Source organism: Microcaecilia unicolor, chromosome 12 (genome assembly GCF_901765095.1).
Source record: "Microcaecilia unicolor chromosome 12, aMicUni1.1, whole genome shotgun sequence".
NCBI lineage: Eukaryota > Metazoa > Chordata > Amphibia > Gymnophiona > Siphonopidae > Microcaecilia > Microcaecilia unicolor.
Window position 1 is genome coordinate 50,681,659 of NC_044042.1, and position 17,007 is coordinate 50,698,665.

Consider the following 17,007-nt stretch of genomic DNA (forward strand, 5'->3'; position numbering starts at 1 on the left):
GAAAGGCATATCCAACCGACCGAACATAAAAGCCTGAACACCTGCAACACAACTAAACAAAGATCTGAATTGACACACCCTACTTCCCTCGTACTCCCTAAACACCCCATCATACCTACCTTACATGAACTTTATTCCACCACAATAACACCTTGTATTTGTTCATACCAGAAATGGCGAACACCACTACAGTAAAATGTAAGCCACATTGAGCCTGCAAATGGGTGGGAAAATGTGGGATACAAATGTAATAAATAAATAAATACACACACACATGCAAACCAGAGAGAGAGAGTCAATGGTACATATTTCTTCTTGTGGGGCAGATGAGAGCTGGTGTTTGTAGCATGGAAAACATTGTGGAAAAGGAATTCTTTACTGTTTTTGTCATGGCAACTTGCAAACATTTCTGGAGCCTTATCTGGAGACTAGAGGGGAAGGGAAGTTGGGCGGGGGAGCTTTGCATCCTCTGGGTGTTTATAGCACCTGATGCTGGCGTTGGGGAGAGGGAAGGAGGTGCAGTGGTTAATGAAACAGGTCTCTTGAAGTTGCCTTTGGATTTGATAAGCTGCTAAGATCTTTCATGAGAAAGGGTTTTGGATTTAGGTTATGCCTTTTGCAGTGGCAGCTCAAGGTGAGTTATATTCAGGTGCAGTGTGTATCTTCCCATCCCCAGAAAGCTCACAATCTAAGTTTGTACCTGAGGTGACGGAGGGTTAAGTGATTTGCCCAAGGTCACAGAGCCACAGTGGGAATTGAACCCTGGCTTCACTGGAACTCAGCCTACTGCTCTATTAGACTAAAAAGGTGGAAAAGGAAGGAGCTGCAGAAAGACAGTTGTTCTTGTAGATAAGGATAAAAACAAGCTGAGGGAGACAAATTTTGTAACCGTATTACTTCAGTATAAATAGTAAATCTGATTCTGATGTGGCTACATTGGGCTCTCGTTAGGGGGTCTCAAGTCTAGGCTTGCTTGCTTCCAGTTATGCCCATTACTTTGTTGTGGCTTTGCAGGACACAGGTCACATGCAAGCTTTTGCCTGAGGGAGAGATCCTGACAGAATCAGTCATTACATGTGATTCTTACAATGGCACCTAAGGGGCAGCCAAGGAGCAGCACTGAGCATGGTATCCTGTTCTCAATCAAAAGGAGCAGGTAGTGTTTGGTCAAGATCTGAAAACAGAGGTCAGAGACTGTACAAGCTGGGTCATAAGAAGCAGATGGAACATGGAATGGAAAAGCTAGTAATGTGTGTGTGGAATGGGGTGGGGGGAGGGGATTTATCCAAAAAGGCAAGATTAGTATTAACTTTTTTTTTGTGCCCTCCTTGTGGCATGCGCTTCCACAATACTTAAGATGGAACCAAATCTTGTCTGTTTTAAAAAGGGTCCCGACTCATTTCTTTGCACATCCAGACAGTTGCTGATATGAGAGTGTGGTAGGGTTGTGACTCAGGTGTCTCAAGGGTATTGATGGGGTTTAGTTGTAATTTTTATTTTTTTATTGTTATTTTTCAGGGATTTGAATGATGTATGTTGAGATTAGATTTGTGTTGCATTTCTGACCATTTTTGGTAAATCTGCTAGAAGAGTGGTATATCAAATTGTGTAAAATATTTATGGCATAAGTTTGACTTTCCCTAATGTTGAGCAGACTCTTTTACTGTGTCCAGAGAGGGTCAATTTGCACTGAGTTTAGCACCTCCAAGTACTGGGAAAAATTAATTCCTGCTCTAAGAAAACAGGGAGTAAGTAACAAATTTAATATTTGCGGATGGGGGGGGTGGTGGTGGTAGGAATTAGTAAAGGGGCTTCATGTGTGGGATGAGAGGCTTCACTTTGTAAGCTCATTTCTGGTCGGTGCTTCTATTCAGTGCTAGCACTGGCTGACCTCTGGCATTTCAGCACTACATGGCTTTTCCCTGCTGGAACAAATGAAGCATTTTCTGACTGTGAGGAGAATAATGGCAGCCTTGTGCCCAGTGGAGAGGTGGAGCACTGTCAGGGCAGGATGCCGTAGGGTGGGAGGGGGTGTAGGCCTTTCACAGTTCCAGCACTCTATGAACAGGCTCCTTGTCAGAAGACATATAAGGCTCCTTCTCCTTTCCCAGTAATTGGGAAGATGTGGTATCTCTTCAGCAAGTCTGAGCAGTCCCTTGGAATTCCAGACACATCTCACTTTTATAAGAGAGATGTCTGCAAAGACCTGGTCCCCAGCTTAAGGAATCAGGAATGTTTGAGCCAGACTCGTATTTTCACTGCATAGTTCCAAGTAGCTGACGCTTATTGGCGTGTCTTTTCTATTGCAATCTTAGAGGCTATGAAGGGACAGTAGTTTAAAAGCTAGAACTGGCTCAAGGGGCCTTGGATGGGTCCAGGCTGCTGCTGCTGCTGGTATGAGGGACCTGCTTCTCCAAGCTCTGAAGGTTTTAATACTTCATGGGTCTAATAATGGAATTGCCTCCACCCTAATGCTGTTGGTTTCCTGTTGTTCTTGTTATTGCAGAGGGCTTTTTTTTTTTTTTTTTTTTTTGCCTACTGGCAGTTGCATAAAACCAAGGAGCAACATGCAGGCCAGTGATGTGAACGTGTGATGCTGCTAGTTCCAAGGGTTATAGAAATGGCAAGGAGACAGATACATTGTCAAACTAATTTCCGCAAACTATTGAACACCCATCTCTTTAATAAGGCATACCACAAAGACCAACAAATATGAACTCCTCCACATATACCCAGAATTGTCTTTACTATTTGCTTATTATATTAATATCATGCTTTTCACTATCATGTTACCCAAGAGCCTTCTGTAATACTAAATGTTCAATTCTCATGTATCTCTACTATTCATGATGTATTGTAAGCCACATTGAGCCTGCAAAGAGGTGGGAAAAATGTGGGATACAAATGCAACAAATAAATAAGGAAGAAGCCCGAAAACAGCCAGTTTCAAATGTCCTAGTGAACCCAGACCAGAACTTTATGAAAGATATAGAAAGAGTTGGGAGAGGAAGAGAAATGGTCTCTCAAGTCAGAGCATCTGGAGCTCCTTGTGGCTTACATCTACCTGTGTTCTGTTTAAATGATTTTTGGGGAGAATGCAGGGCCTGGCTGGAATGCTATATAGCAAGTAGCAGACAGGGGCACTGAATGCCAGCTGTTTAGTGAAGGGTCAGTCTTGCACTAGTTTCAGTGACTTATCCATCTTTGGAGAGAAAAGCGTAGAATTCAGGTATTAAAAATGGGCCTTTTGATTCATCTAGTCCTTGAAAAACTTCATCCAGTCCAATATAATTCATGTTCTAACAGGTGTCAATGGAAGAGGGATTTCTGCTGCAGGCTGTGAGCTCCAGGAGAAGGTTTAACAGCTCTGTTGGTCCTGCAGTAGGTGTGCCAATCAAGTCACACTGATGAATTGGTCAGCCCCTCCAGCCTTCAAACCTTGTGTTCCCCGCTAGCCCAATCCACCATAGATTTCATCTTTCCCAAAAGATAGAAAAGCTGCTGGGCTAGTTCTGTGTTTACAGGGCTCTGAGCGAAGGGGTGTAAGCTAGGGTACACTCAGAGGAGCTAGCGGCCACTGCAGGACCAGTGAGTGCATTCTGATTCACAGTCCCTGCATTAGCTGGTGGTTGCTGCCATCCAGGAACTGACTCCAGCAGCCTCCATGCATTTTGGGACAGATGTGGTTTTATTTAGAATTTAGCTCATACCTTTCCAGTGGTAGTTCAAGGCAAGTTACATTCAGGTACAGTTGGTCCCCTGTCCTTGGAGGGCTTACAATTAAGTTAGTACCTGAGGCAATGGAGGGTTAGGTGACTTGCCTAATGCCACAAGGAGTGTTGTTGAGATTTGAATTGGGTGTTCTAACCATTAGGCTACTCCTCCACTCCAGAGGGAGAGAGAAGCATTAATGTGGAGTGGGGGTGGGAGAGAGGGAGGGAGAGGTGTCTGCTGCTCAATAGGCAGAGGATCAAAAGATATTGCTGGTTTAAAGGTCCTGCCAGCTGCTAACATCCCTTTCCAGCAATGTAGAAAAGTACAAAATACAGTGGAACATACAGGAAACCAGAAACATAAGATAGTGTTATCAAACTTTTATACATTTTATCCGCTCCTCTTTTCCCATATGTAGAATCCACCTATATCATGATTCTTTTATTGCAACCAGGGATTCCCAGCTAAGGCGGAAGGAGCTCTGATTCTTATGGTTGCCCTCCACCTAGAATCACAGTCAAGACCAAAAGTCTTGAAATAATTCCATGACCCATCTCCCCTCAGATTCCATCTTCCCCTCCCCAAATATTACAAACTTAAAAGGAATGTCTAGCAATCTAACCAAAATCAAAGGTGCATTTTGTTAAGAATCGTATTATGTACTTGTGGAGAAAGATCGAATATATAGTTTGCTAACATCCCTTAATAAAAGTTGGTTGCATTGACCAAATACAGCCCTAGAGAAAACTGTGCAATTTTCCAAAGCTCAGGTATACAGCAATATCTAATAATTCATGCCCTGGTGTAGTAAATTATTCAGTATTGCCCTTCCTGTCTCTTGGCCTCTCCTCATCCTTCCGTTCCTGAGCCTGCCCTAGAGGAAGCGTGTCTCAGGCTATTTAGCATCCTGAAGTTGGAATGATTTAAGTTTAAACCAAGGATTTCGCCCAAGGCCCCCTTGGTAATCAGCGCATCTGTGGCTGCTGTCTCAGCTCACAGTTTTGCAGGTGTGGAGTGGGCAGGGTGTGAAAAACTGGTACTTTCAGATCAGGGAGATGGAAGGTGAAATCATTAAACACATGGAATGGCAGCTTCAAGCCCTGAAATTCCTGCCTTCTCTCTGGAGTTAGAGTATTTTTAAACTCTCTTTCAAAGGTCTTATTTATCTTCCCAGAGAGTCATTTGCTGGGATTATCCCTCTACTTGGGGCTGTGCCCTGGTCTGTATAACTCCTGGTGGTAATGTACAGCCTTGAAGTAATAGGAGCTAATACTGAGCAAGCTCCTTCACTGTATCCAGGTAGAGGTAATTTGTATTGTGTTTAGCACCCTAATTATTTTGAAATATTGTCGCCTATGCCTGATGCTCCAAAGAACTAGGGAGAAGCTGATGTAGTTCAAGACTAAGAGAGGAGGCAGTAGTTGGTACAACTCTGATGCCATGGCTTGGGAGTGAAGTTCATTACTGTAATGACCTGTGCAAAACTAACCCTTTGGAAACATTGCTCCAGAGAAGAGCTCATGACACAAGAGAGGGGAAATAAAGAAAGGTATAGAGAAATGAAAGCAGGGAGGAGAAGGCGGATAGGATCCTGAGGGAGGCGAGAAGGATGTTGTGAAACTATGAAGGATCAAGATTTAGAGGGCATATAGATGATACATGGATGTGAGAGATGGAGGGGGTTTGGGGGGGGGGGGGGAATAGCAGAGCACCATCCCTGGACAGAGCAGACAGACTTGCTGGCCCTGCAATAAAATCAGCAGTTGCCTGGCGCCCAAAAGAGGAAGATGAGGAACATGTTCTCCTTGGCTCCTGAGGGGGATGGGAACCCTAGTGATGACCAGATTAATAGATGTACTCTGGAGAGACAGAACAGGCCCAAACTGAGGCATAGTAATGCTGTCCTGGACAAGGAGAGGAATTATACACACCTCTTGAGGCACATGAGAGGTGTGTGGATGAAGCAATGGTGGTAGTAGGCAGGGCTGTAGCAAGCTACTGTCTGTACAGGGCACAAGAGAATCCATCCATTGGCTTCCCTTGCGCTGATGTCACCAAAGTGGGGGGGGGGGGGGGGCAGGAGTGCACCGTGTCCGTGTGTGTGTGTGTGTTGGGGGGGGGGGGGGGTCGTATAGGATACATTTGATGCTTGTGATGCTCGTGATAGGGCAGGATTAGAAAAAGCCAATGGGTGAATTATATAGACACGAACACCTATCAGGACCTCTAAACAACTAAAGAACAAAATAACCTCTTTTTCAGCACAAAAGGTTGGGGGTATGTTTGTGTGTATATATATTGGGGCAGGGGCGTAGCCAGACTTCGGCGGGAGGGGGGTCCAGAGCCTGAGGTGAGGGGGCACAATGTAGCCCTCCCCAGTGCCGCCAACCCCCCGCCATTTTTAACCCGCCACCACCACCACCTTTGACCCCCTCGTCCCGCCACCACCAACCCTCCCCCACCACCGCCATCGGGTACCTTTGCTGGCAGGGGTCCCCAACCCCCGACAGCTGAAGTCCTCTTCTCAGGCGTCCAGTCCCTCCCCTCCCTTGTCCAGCGAATTCTTCAGGGCAGGTAGTCTTTTTTCTGCCCGCTGCCGGCGCTGACTTTCCCCCGCTGCCGGATTGCTCTTCAAAATGGCCGCCGAGACTTACAAGGGCGGCCTCCAAGACTTCAACAGAAGTCTTGCGAGGCCGCCGCTGGAAGTCTCAGCGGCCATTTTTAAAGAGCTGGACAAGGGAGGGGAGGGACCCGGACCCTGTAGCTGGGAGGGAGGGAGGAAGGAGAGCCGGCTCGCCCTCAAGAACAACCGGCTCACAAGTTGGTAAAAAAATTTAACAACCGGCTCCAGCACACCACTGGTTATGGTGTGTGTGTATAGGTGTGTATGTGTATATATATATATGTTGGGGGTATGTGTGTGTGTATATATATATATATATATATATATAGATAGAGAGATATATGTGTGTGTGTATGTACATACGGTTTGGAGGAGGGTGCTTCTTTCAGTCCCACTTACCCAAAAATCCTTACTCCAGCTATGGTAGAGATATACAAAATCCTATGATTTCTGTTCACAGCCAGAGAAGATATTATGTTTTGTAATTAATCTTTGCATTTCTTAATTTAATGTGCTCAGAGATGGATCCTACTTTCTATGAAGCTTTGTTAGAAAAAGAAGCTTAAATTTCTGTGGGACTGGTACCCTGGCTTTCTGTATAGCCTGTGACCACTAGAGTGCATCATTCACTGATCATGTAGTGACAGCCATTAGTTGTGCCTGGGAAATGTGTATCAGGGGGTCATACATGTTTGGAGAAAGGATGTTGTGGTCTGAATATGCAGGGGGTACACTGTAGGGATACATGCTGGATGTGTAGATCCAGAGGCAGATGGAAAGACAAAAAAGATAAATGCAGTCACTCATTTCTTTTGTTCATTCATTGTTTCTGTGATTCACATCAGCTCCGGGATTACAGGGAAGCTCTGCTTAGATGAAATCTGTATTGAGGAAAACCCAGCCGGGGGCTGACCTTAGGAATGCATGACCTATGGACACTTGAGGTGGCTTTAGAGCAGGGATTCTCAACCCAGTCCTCTGTACACACACAGCCAGTCAGGCTTTGATCCTGGCAACCTGGGTGTAGTGAGTGGAGGAGTAGCCTAATGGTCAGTGCAGTGGGCTTTGATCCTGGCAACCTGGGTTTGATTCCCACTGCAGCTTCTTGTGACCTTGGGCAAGTCACTTAACAAAAGAAAACTTAAGATTGTGAGCCCCCTAGGGGCAGAGAAAGTACCTGTATATAATGTGTACAGCGCTGTGTATGTCTAGTAGCGCTATAGAAATGATTAGTAGTAGTAGTAGCAGCTTTCAGGTTACACACGATGATTATGCATGAGAGAAATATTTGGGTACTACCTCCATTGTATGCAAATCTATCTCATGCGTGTTCATTGTGGATATCCTGAAAACTAGAAAGCCACACAGGAATGAGGATTGTGGGATTCCAGTGGAACCCACGGGAATCCTGTGGGTCTCACTTCTGGGTTTGTGGGATTGCTTGTGGCGGGGGGGGGGGGGGGGTGTAGTCAAAATCTCTGACGATTGTAGAGTGAAGCTTGGAACACAGAGGGGCTAACGGAGTGCCAGAATGAGGCTTAGAATACTCATTGGTTGGCAAACTGAACTCTGCCCCCCCTCAAACAGGGGAATTCATTTCTAGGAAGTAAGTGGTAGGCTGTTGTGGGCAGGAGGAAACAGAGCAGTGGAATATTTGGGATACAGATGGAAGTTTCTACGGGTACAGGTGGGGATGAAGGAGATTAATCACAGGGATAGGTGGGGATGGAATGGATCTTAGCGGGCATGGGTGGGTGTGGGTTAGATTCCAGTGGGGACAAGCAGGGATGGTTGAATTTCTGTCCCTTTGCAACTTTCTACTGAAAACCTGACTGGCTAGGTATGCCCCGAGGACTGGGTTGGGGAACCCTTGCTTTAGAGGCACCATCACAACACTCCCAGAAGCAAACTCAACCCTGGACAGGGGAAGTAGGATGGTGCTGGTTCAGGGGCACAACCCTACTGCTCTGTTGGCCACAGAGGATGGTGATCCTGCTGTTTTCAGTTCTGCGCTGCTGGTAAAGAAGTTGCCCCTGTCCACAGCTTAAAGACGTCTGCAGAATTCTGAGAGATGTGCAACATCTTTCTGAGCCCTAATTGAACATGACACCAACAGACGAATGGTTATTTCTGTCTCTGCTTATTGATGTAAAACTGATTCCTATGTGTGCCCATTTGTGTGTGTATAATGTGCTAAGGAATAGTGTCTGTTTATAAGCGGTGACCTGTGTACATGTGTCCTCATACGGCTCCTCAGGCAGTTGATGGGCACAGAACCAGACTGCTGAGACCAGTTGCATGAACTAAAAGGAGGGCCTGTGGAGCTAATGGGAAATATTTCACTGGGTAACAGTTGGTGTCTACCTAAGGCACTATAAAAAGAGGGGATGTACTGCATATGTGGCCAGAGCTTGTGTGAGTGCATGCATTCAGATTTAGATTTCATGCATGTGTGTGTGCAGCTCTTTCAGAGTGAGATACTGACAGTAATTGTAGGCTTTGACAGCCCAGCTTCCTGTCTTTAATTAGCAGGTAATAAGAGAGAAGGACTGAGGCCAGGGTAGGAGCACGGAGCACTGCCAGCCAGAGAACAGAAATAGTCTGCAGCGTTCTCTCTTCTGCAGGGCTCCGTTCTTCCTCCATTACTATTCAACCTTCTTCTGACTCCTTTGGCAACTTTAGTGCAAGACCATGGAATCAGTGCTCACTGCTGTGCTGACGACATCTTGCTCATTCATTACACTGACAGTGATAATCCCTCTCTGCACCCTGTGCAAACCTGCTTAGATTCGGTTTCTTCTTGGCGTCAGTCACACCATCTCCTACCAAATCTTGATAAAACAGTAGCATGCTAGGCTCGCCATCCTACTCTGCTTCCCACCCTGATGAGTTCTTTCATATGGCTCATACAGTCTTTTAGACACAGGGATTATAATAGATTACGAGCTATCATTTACCCAGTAAATAGTTGCTATCATTACAGCAGGTTTCTTTACCTTGGGAAACTAAGATCAGTTTGTTACTATTTTGATAACTTCAAATCACTTTCTTTTTTTTTTTTTCATGCTTTTTCTTTCTTTGCTTGATTACTGTAACATGATGTATGATGGTTTACCCAGTTACTATAATACTATACTGTCCTAGAATGCTTCTAGCCTGCCCTATCCCCACCATAGTAGGTTCAAGGCGGATAACAAGTATTGCAGATACATAAAGAGAAACCCCCAAGAATTATCATTCTACAACTTCATAACATTTATTAAACATAATGTTTCAATAACTTCCAAAAACTAATATAGGTAGAAGCAAGACAAATATTTAATGGTATTCCAAATTTTCACTGCGTAAGAATATAAGAATAGCCATACTGTGTCAGACCAATGGTCCATCTAGCCCAGTATCCTGTTTCCAACAGTGGTCAATCCAAGTCACAAGTACCTGGCAGAAACCCAAATGTCTAGCTCAATAGCAGACTATGGACGTTTCCTCCAGTAACTTGTCCAAACCTTTTTTAAAACCCAGATATGCTAACCACTGATAACACATCTTCTGGCAATGAGTTCCAGAGCTTAACCATTCATTGAGTGATAAAATATTTCCTCCTATTTGTTTTAAAAGTATTTCCATGTAATTTCATTGAGTGTTAGAAACATAGAAACATGACGGCAGATAGAGGGCAAATGGCCCACCCAGTCTGCCCATCCTTTGTGTGTTCCCTAGGCTTTGTATTTTTTGAAAGACTAAACAATTGATTAATCTTTTACCCATTCTACACCACTCAGGATTTTGTAGACTTCAGTCATATCTCCTCTCAGCTGTCTCTTTTCTAAGCTGAAGAGCCCCAACCTCTTTAGCCTTTCCTCATATGAGAGGAGTTCCATTCCTTTCATTTTTTTGTCACTTTACTTTGAACCTTTTCTAATTCCGTTATATCTTCTTTGAGATATGGTGACCAGAATTGAACAAAATACTCAAGGTGAGGTCACACCATGGCGCGATACAGAGGCATTATAATATTCTTGGTCTTATTTTGCATCCCTTTCCTAATAATTCCTAGTTACCTGTTAGCTTTTTTGGCTGCCGCCACACACTGGGCAGAGGATTTCAGCATACTATCTACAATGACACCTAAATCTTTTTCTTGGGTGCTGACTCCCAAGGTGGACCCTAGCATCAGGTAACTGTGATTTGGATTATTCTTCCCAATGCATTTGTTAACATTTAAATTTCATCTGCCATTTGGATACCCAGTCTTCCAATTTCTAAAGGTCTTCCTGCAGTTTTTCACAGTTTGCATGTGTTTGAACAACTTTGAATAGTTTTGTGCCATTTGCAAATTTAACCACCTCCCTTGTTCCGATTTCCTGACCATTTATAAATGTTAAATAGGACTGGTCCCAGTACAGATCCCTGTGGCACTCCATTATTCACCTTCCTGCATTGAGAGAAATGGACATTTAACCCTACCCTCTGTTTTCTGTTCAATAACCAATTCTTAATCCACAACAGAACATTGCCTCCTATCCCATGACTGTTTAATTTTCGCAGGTGTCTCTCATGAGGAACTTTGTCAAAAACTTTCTGAAAATCTAGATATACTACATCAACTGGCTCACCTTTATCTACATATTTATTCATGCCTTCAATGAAATGAAGAAAATTGGTGAGAAATCCATGCAGATTCTGGCCCATTAAACCATGATTGTCTGTGTTCCATAATTTTATTCTTTATAATAGTTTCCACTATTTTGTCTGGCCCTGAAGTCAGGCTTACCAGGCTGTAATTTCCTGTATCACCCCTGAACCCTTTTAAAAAATCAACATTACATTGGCCACCCTCCAAACTTCAGGTACTACGAACGATTTTAATGACAGGTTACAGATCACTAATAGCAGATCAGCAATTCCATGTTTGAGTTCTTTCAGTACCCTAGGGTGCATCATCTTCCATAAAGACCGAAGCAAAAAATTAATTCAGTCTCTCCGCTATGGCCTTGTCCTCCCTGAGTGCCTCTTTTGCTCCTTCACAATCTAACGGTCCTACAGTTTCCCTCACAGACTTTCTGCTTCTGATATACCTGAAAAAGTTGTTAGTTTTTGCTTCTGTGGCAAGTTTCTCTTCATATTCTCTTTTAGCCTTCTTTATTAGTGCTTTGCATCTAGCTTGCCCATGCTTGTTGCTTCTTATTTTCTTCATTTGTGTCCTTTTTCTATTCTCTAAAGGATGTTCTTTTCGCTGTAATAGCCTCTTTCACTTCACCTTTTAACCATGCTGGCTGTTATTTGCTCTTCTTTCCACCTTTGTAAATAAATGGAATAAATATGTGGTCTGTGCTTCCAAGATGGTATTTTTAAACAATGCCCATTCCTGATTTAAAGTCCTAACCTCTGCAGCCGATCCTTTTAGCTTCTTTTTAACCATTTTCCTCAATTTATTATAGTCACCCTTTTGAAAATTAAATGCTTCTACAGTAGATTTCCTTTGTGATTTCACTCCAGATATTCGCTCAGACTTGATCATGTTATGATCATTGTTCCCCAGCAGAACCAACACTGTTACCTTTCGTACTATTACCTGTATGTTTGACCTTTAATAGTAGGAAAAGTCAAAAGGAACCACTACTAAATGGACTTGGAAAAAATCCACAATTCCGAGAATAACATGTATAGAATGTTTGTACGTTTGGGAAGCTTGCCAGGTGCCCTCGGCCTGGATTGGCCGCTGTCGTGGACAGGATGCTGGGCTCAATGGACCCTTGGTCTTTTCCCATTGTGGCGTTACTTATGTACTTATCTAGCCCAGTATCCTGCTTCGAACAGTGGCCAATCCAGGTCACAAGTACCTGGCAGAAACCTAACTAGTAGCAACTTTCCTTGTTAGTAATATGTAATTTATCCTTAAAATCGAGCATGGTACCGGAAGATTGGAGGGTGGCCAATGTAACACCGATTTAAAAAAAAAGGTTCCAGAGGAGATCTGGGAAATTATAGACCGGTGAGTCTGACGTTGGTGCTGGGCAAAATGGTAGAGACTTTTTTTTTTTTTTTTTACATTTGTACCCTGCGCTTTCCCACTCATGGCAGGCTCAATGCAGCTTACATGGGGCAGTGGAGGGTTAAGTGACTTGCCCAGAGTCACAAGGAGCTGCCTGTGCCTGAAGTGGGATTTGAACTCAGTTCCTCAGGACCAAAGTCCACCACCCTAACCACTAGGCCACTCCTCCACTCCTATAAAGACCAAAATTAAAGACAGTATTCAAAAGCATGGATTAATGAGACAAAGTCAACATGGATTTAGTGAAGGGAAATCTGCCTCACTAATCTACTACATTTCATTGAAGGGGTGAACAAAACATGTAGACAAAGGTGAGCGAGTCGATATTGTGTGTGTGGATTTTCAAAAGGCATTTGACAAAGTACTTCATGAGACTCCAGAGGAAATTGTAGAGTCATGGGATAGGAGGTAGTGTTCTATTGTGAATTAAAATCTGGTTAAAAGATAAAAAACAGAGAGTAGGGTTAAATGATCAGTATTCTCAATCGAGAAGGGTAGTTATTGGGGTTCCCCAGGGGTCTGTGCTGGGACCGCTGCTTTTTAACATATTTATAAATGAGCTACAGATTGGAGTAACTAGTGAGGTAATTAAATTTGCCAATGACACAAAAAAGTCGTTAAATTGCGGGAGGATTGTGAAAAATTACAAGAGGACCTTACGAGACTGGGCGTCTGAATGGCAGATGACGATTAATGTGAGCAAGTGCAAAGTGATGCATGTGGGAAAGAGGAACCTGAGTTATAGCTACGTCATGCAAGGTTCCACGTTAGGAGTCACAGACCAAGAAAGGGATCTAGGTGGTGGTGTTGATGATACATTGAAACCTTCTGCTCAGTGTGCTGCTGCGGCTAAGAAAGCAAATAGAATGTTAGGTATTACTAGGAAAGGAAAGGAAAACAAAAATGAGGATGTTATAATGCCCTTGTATCGCTCCATGGCGCGACCGCACCTCAAATATTGTGTTCAATTCTGGTCACCGTATCTCAAAAAAGATATAGTGGAATTTGAAAAGGTGCAGAGAAGGGCGACGAAAATGATAAAGGGGATGGGACGACTTCCCTATGAGGAAAGGCTAAAGCGGCTAGGGCTCTTCAGCTTGGAGAAAAGGCGGTTGAGGGGAGATATGATAGAGGTCTATAAAATAATGAGTGGAGTGGAACGGGTAGATGTGAAGCATCTGTGTACGCTTTCCAAAAATACTAGGACTAGGGGGCATGCGATGAAGCTACAATGTAGTAAATTTAAAACGAATCGGAGAAAATATTTCTTCACTCAACGTGTAATTAAACTCTGGAATTTTTGTTACCAGAGAATGTGGTAAGGGTGGTTAGCTTAGTGGAGTTTAAAAAAGGTTTGGACGGCTTCCTAAAGAAAAAGTCCATAGACCATCATTAAAGGGACTTGGGGAGAATCCACTGTTTCAGGGATTAGCAGTATAGAATGTTTTGTACTTTTTTGGGATCTGGCCAGGTATTTGTGACCTGGATTGGCCACTATTGGAAACAGGATGCTGGGCATGATGGACCTTTGGTCTTTCCCAGTATGACAATACTTATGTACTTATGTACTTGTAGAAACCTAAGGTATAGCAACATTCCATTCAGAATCTCAAGATTCCATGCTACCAATCCCAGGGCAAGTAGTGGCTTCCCCATGTCTATCTCAATAACAAACTATGGACTTTTCCTCCAGGAACTTGACCAAAGCTTTTTGAAACCCAGATACGCTAACCACTGTTACCACATCCTCCAGCAGCGAGTTCTAGAGCTTAACTATTCTTAGAGTTAATCCATTTTGACTTGCTTGTTCAAATAAAGCAGAATAGAAAATGTGAATAAACGTATAAATGCATAAATAAAATAAATACGGTCACTCTATACTAGGAACTTATAGTTGGCAAATTGCTACTCCTGCTAGAGGCTGACTGAAAGTGGAGGTTTTGATTTCAACCAAACCGAATCCGTGGGCGAAATCTGTGGCTTTGTTTTGGCAAGAACCAAAAACGTAGCCATGCCCTCGTTGCCGTCATTGTTGCCACAAAACTGTCCCCCCCCCCTCACACCACCACAGGCTGCTCACTATTTCCAATTCCAAATTTATGGCCGCAGTACTCTTACAAAGCTGGTGCGGGATGTCACAGGTGCCATTTTGAACATACAGCCACCGGGGGCTGGAGCAACACGGGATGCTCCTGCCCTGAAGAAGTCCCTAAACCACCAGGGCTTTTAGGTGATAAGCCCAGGGAGGGCAGGTAGAGTTGGTGGGTGGGCTGGGTTTTCTCTTGGGGGAGGGTCTTGTGGTAGAGGCGGAGCCACATTTTTGGTTCCAACCAAAAATGCTCAGGCGTTTTCGGCCAAAACCCAAATTTCAAGTTGGTTTTGGTGCTGAATTTGAAACTGAAATTTGGTTGGCCTCTAACTCCTGCTTCCCTTCCTGGAAGACTGGCACTGTGAGCATGGTAGTACTTGGATGAAATCTTGGCCTGGTCTTCAATGAGATAGAACAGCCATATTAATCCATATGTGTGTGTGGTGGGGCAGGGTGGGGGACGGGGGAGCCAGAAGTCTAGGGAGTAGGTGGAGAATAAGGTACTATGTAATCAAAAATGTTTGCTTTTTGCTCTTTGTATGTGAGACTTTCCTAAATTCATTCTCAAAGCTGTGGCACAATAAGCAGAAGTTTATGGACTGAAGTCTGGGAAACTTCACTGGCCATTCGTTCCCTTGGTACAACTGTACGGTGTTAACATTTGAAACTTCAGTGCCTCTTCAAGCATTACTAATGGCAGTCCCCACCCAGGGGCACACATCACAGTGGGAGTTGCAAGACAGGAGTAGCTTTGCCAGAACTGAGCTTCAGGAAATATTTGGGTTTAGTGACCAGCATCCTCTTCAAGTTTACTTTAGGAGAAAGGAAGCTTTGTCCTTCCTGCTTGAAGAATTAAATTTGGAACCATGGATTCCAGTGACACTGTATCTCTGCAGAGGGTGGCTTGTATACACTGGTCACATTGTCTGTGTCTAATGGAACTGCATGTGCAAGTTACATTGTCACACAACCTCCATGGAGCTCTCACTGTGTTGTTAGTGGGATCACGGCCACTAGTCATGCACTCTGTGTAGCTAACTGAGCAGCAGGGTTAGAGGGATGGCTTACCAGTCTCTTTGGTGGGGGCGTTGCATATACCAGTTATATGGTCTCTGTAGTAGCCTTGTTGTCATGTTGCCTCTGTTTCAAAGAACTGCCTATAGGGCTAGAGGGACCCTGTATGGCAGTCACACTACCTGTAGGGTTAGAGGGACCTTGTATGGCAGTCATTCTGTCCTTCTGCAGTTGCATGGCTCTGGTTTCTGTTCTTTCTGACAATATTGTGCACCTGTGTTTTGTTTAACCTGAGCAAACATGTAGGTGCCAAAGCAATCTTTTCTTTACGTAGGGTGAACTCCGGGGGACATGTGAGATTGTGAGTGTCTAGTGCTGGACTTTGATCTACGGTGATGTCGTGGTCAGGTACCACACATATCCGTCCTGCAGTTGGCAAAGTAAATTATCTTTACTTAATCCCAGTTTTCAGAAAGGAGACATTCTTATGGGATCCCCTTGTTCTCTGCATGCTCCACTCAATTGGCTTCTGTTCACTGAACAGCAGCATACCCTGCTATTTCCAGTAGATAGCTCTGCCAATGCACCTCACTCTTTCCTTTCCTTTCCTTTCTGATGTCTCTTCATTGAAAGTTTTGTAAGGCTGGGAGATAAGCCTGAGGTGTTTAGTGCTAGATCCTACCCCACTGAATGGGGTTAGTAGTTAATTTTTTGAGTGTTGACAGGAGATGTTGCAATATGTGATTAACACGTAAGAAGCACAAAAAGGAAAATGAGAATGGTACACGAGGAGTCACTGCTGTACTGGCTGCATTTTGTTTGCCCTTTGCACGCTATGCATTTTACTTGTTTAGATGTCTGCTGTTAGCTGGTTTGATATATTCGCTGTGTGCACCATTCTTCAATAAAGATATATAAAAAAAAAAAAGAAGCATAGAGATGGAGAGTACCTCTTGCTCAAGGCAGAATGATTCCTGGGAGGAGCATAGAATTTGCAAAATGCTGATATTCTTAGCATTTCTGTAAAAAAAAAAAAATTGCAAAATTAATTATGTTTTGTGATTCTCAGTGACTAAATTACTTGAACACTCCGTGACCTGTTACAGAGAAAATATCAGGTTTACCCTTATTAAAGGGAACATCACTGCTATTATTGTAGGGTTCTTTAACCTTTGCCTCCTTCTTTTCATCAGGATCTTGCAGTATGTGAAGTGAATGAATGAGGTCACCATGGAGACTTTGAAAAGGAGCATGGCCGGTCCAGCCCGGAAAACACATACTGTTATCCAGGTCAGTTCATACTGATAGTGAAGAAAACTTGCTTCATGATCCTTGTCATGATGGCAGGGGCTGATGGTTGAGGAATCAACTTGAGGGAGATGGGTGGGAGAAAGGAGGTGAGACACTATGGGCTCATTTTCAAAACAAAAAAATATCCAAAAAATGTCATAAGGTGGCAGAAGGACATTTTTTCTCTCAAAAACATCCAAGCTGTGACTTTTGACATCCCAA

General features: G+C 43.7%; 1 protein-coding gene across 7 annotated transcripts in view; it reads left to right on the forward strand.

The window, feature by feature from the left end:
- Positions 1–17,007, forward strand: part of PHLDB1 (pleckstrin homology like domain family B member 1) — a 142,835-nt gene that overhangs the window by 10,892 nt on the left and 114,936 nt on the right. For all 7 annotated transcript variants that reach the window (XM_030222012.1, XM_030222013.1, XM_030222014.1 and 4 more), the window contains exon 2: positions 16,689–16,785. In XM_030222012.1, coding sequence (XP_030077872.1) covers positions 16,711–16,785 — 75 coding nt within the window. In that variant the 5' untranslated portion in view covers positions 16,689–16,710. The remainder of the gene's footprint in view (positions 1–16,688; positions 16,786–17,007) is intronic.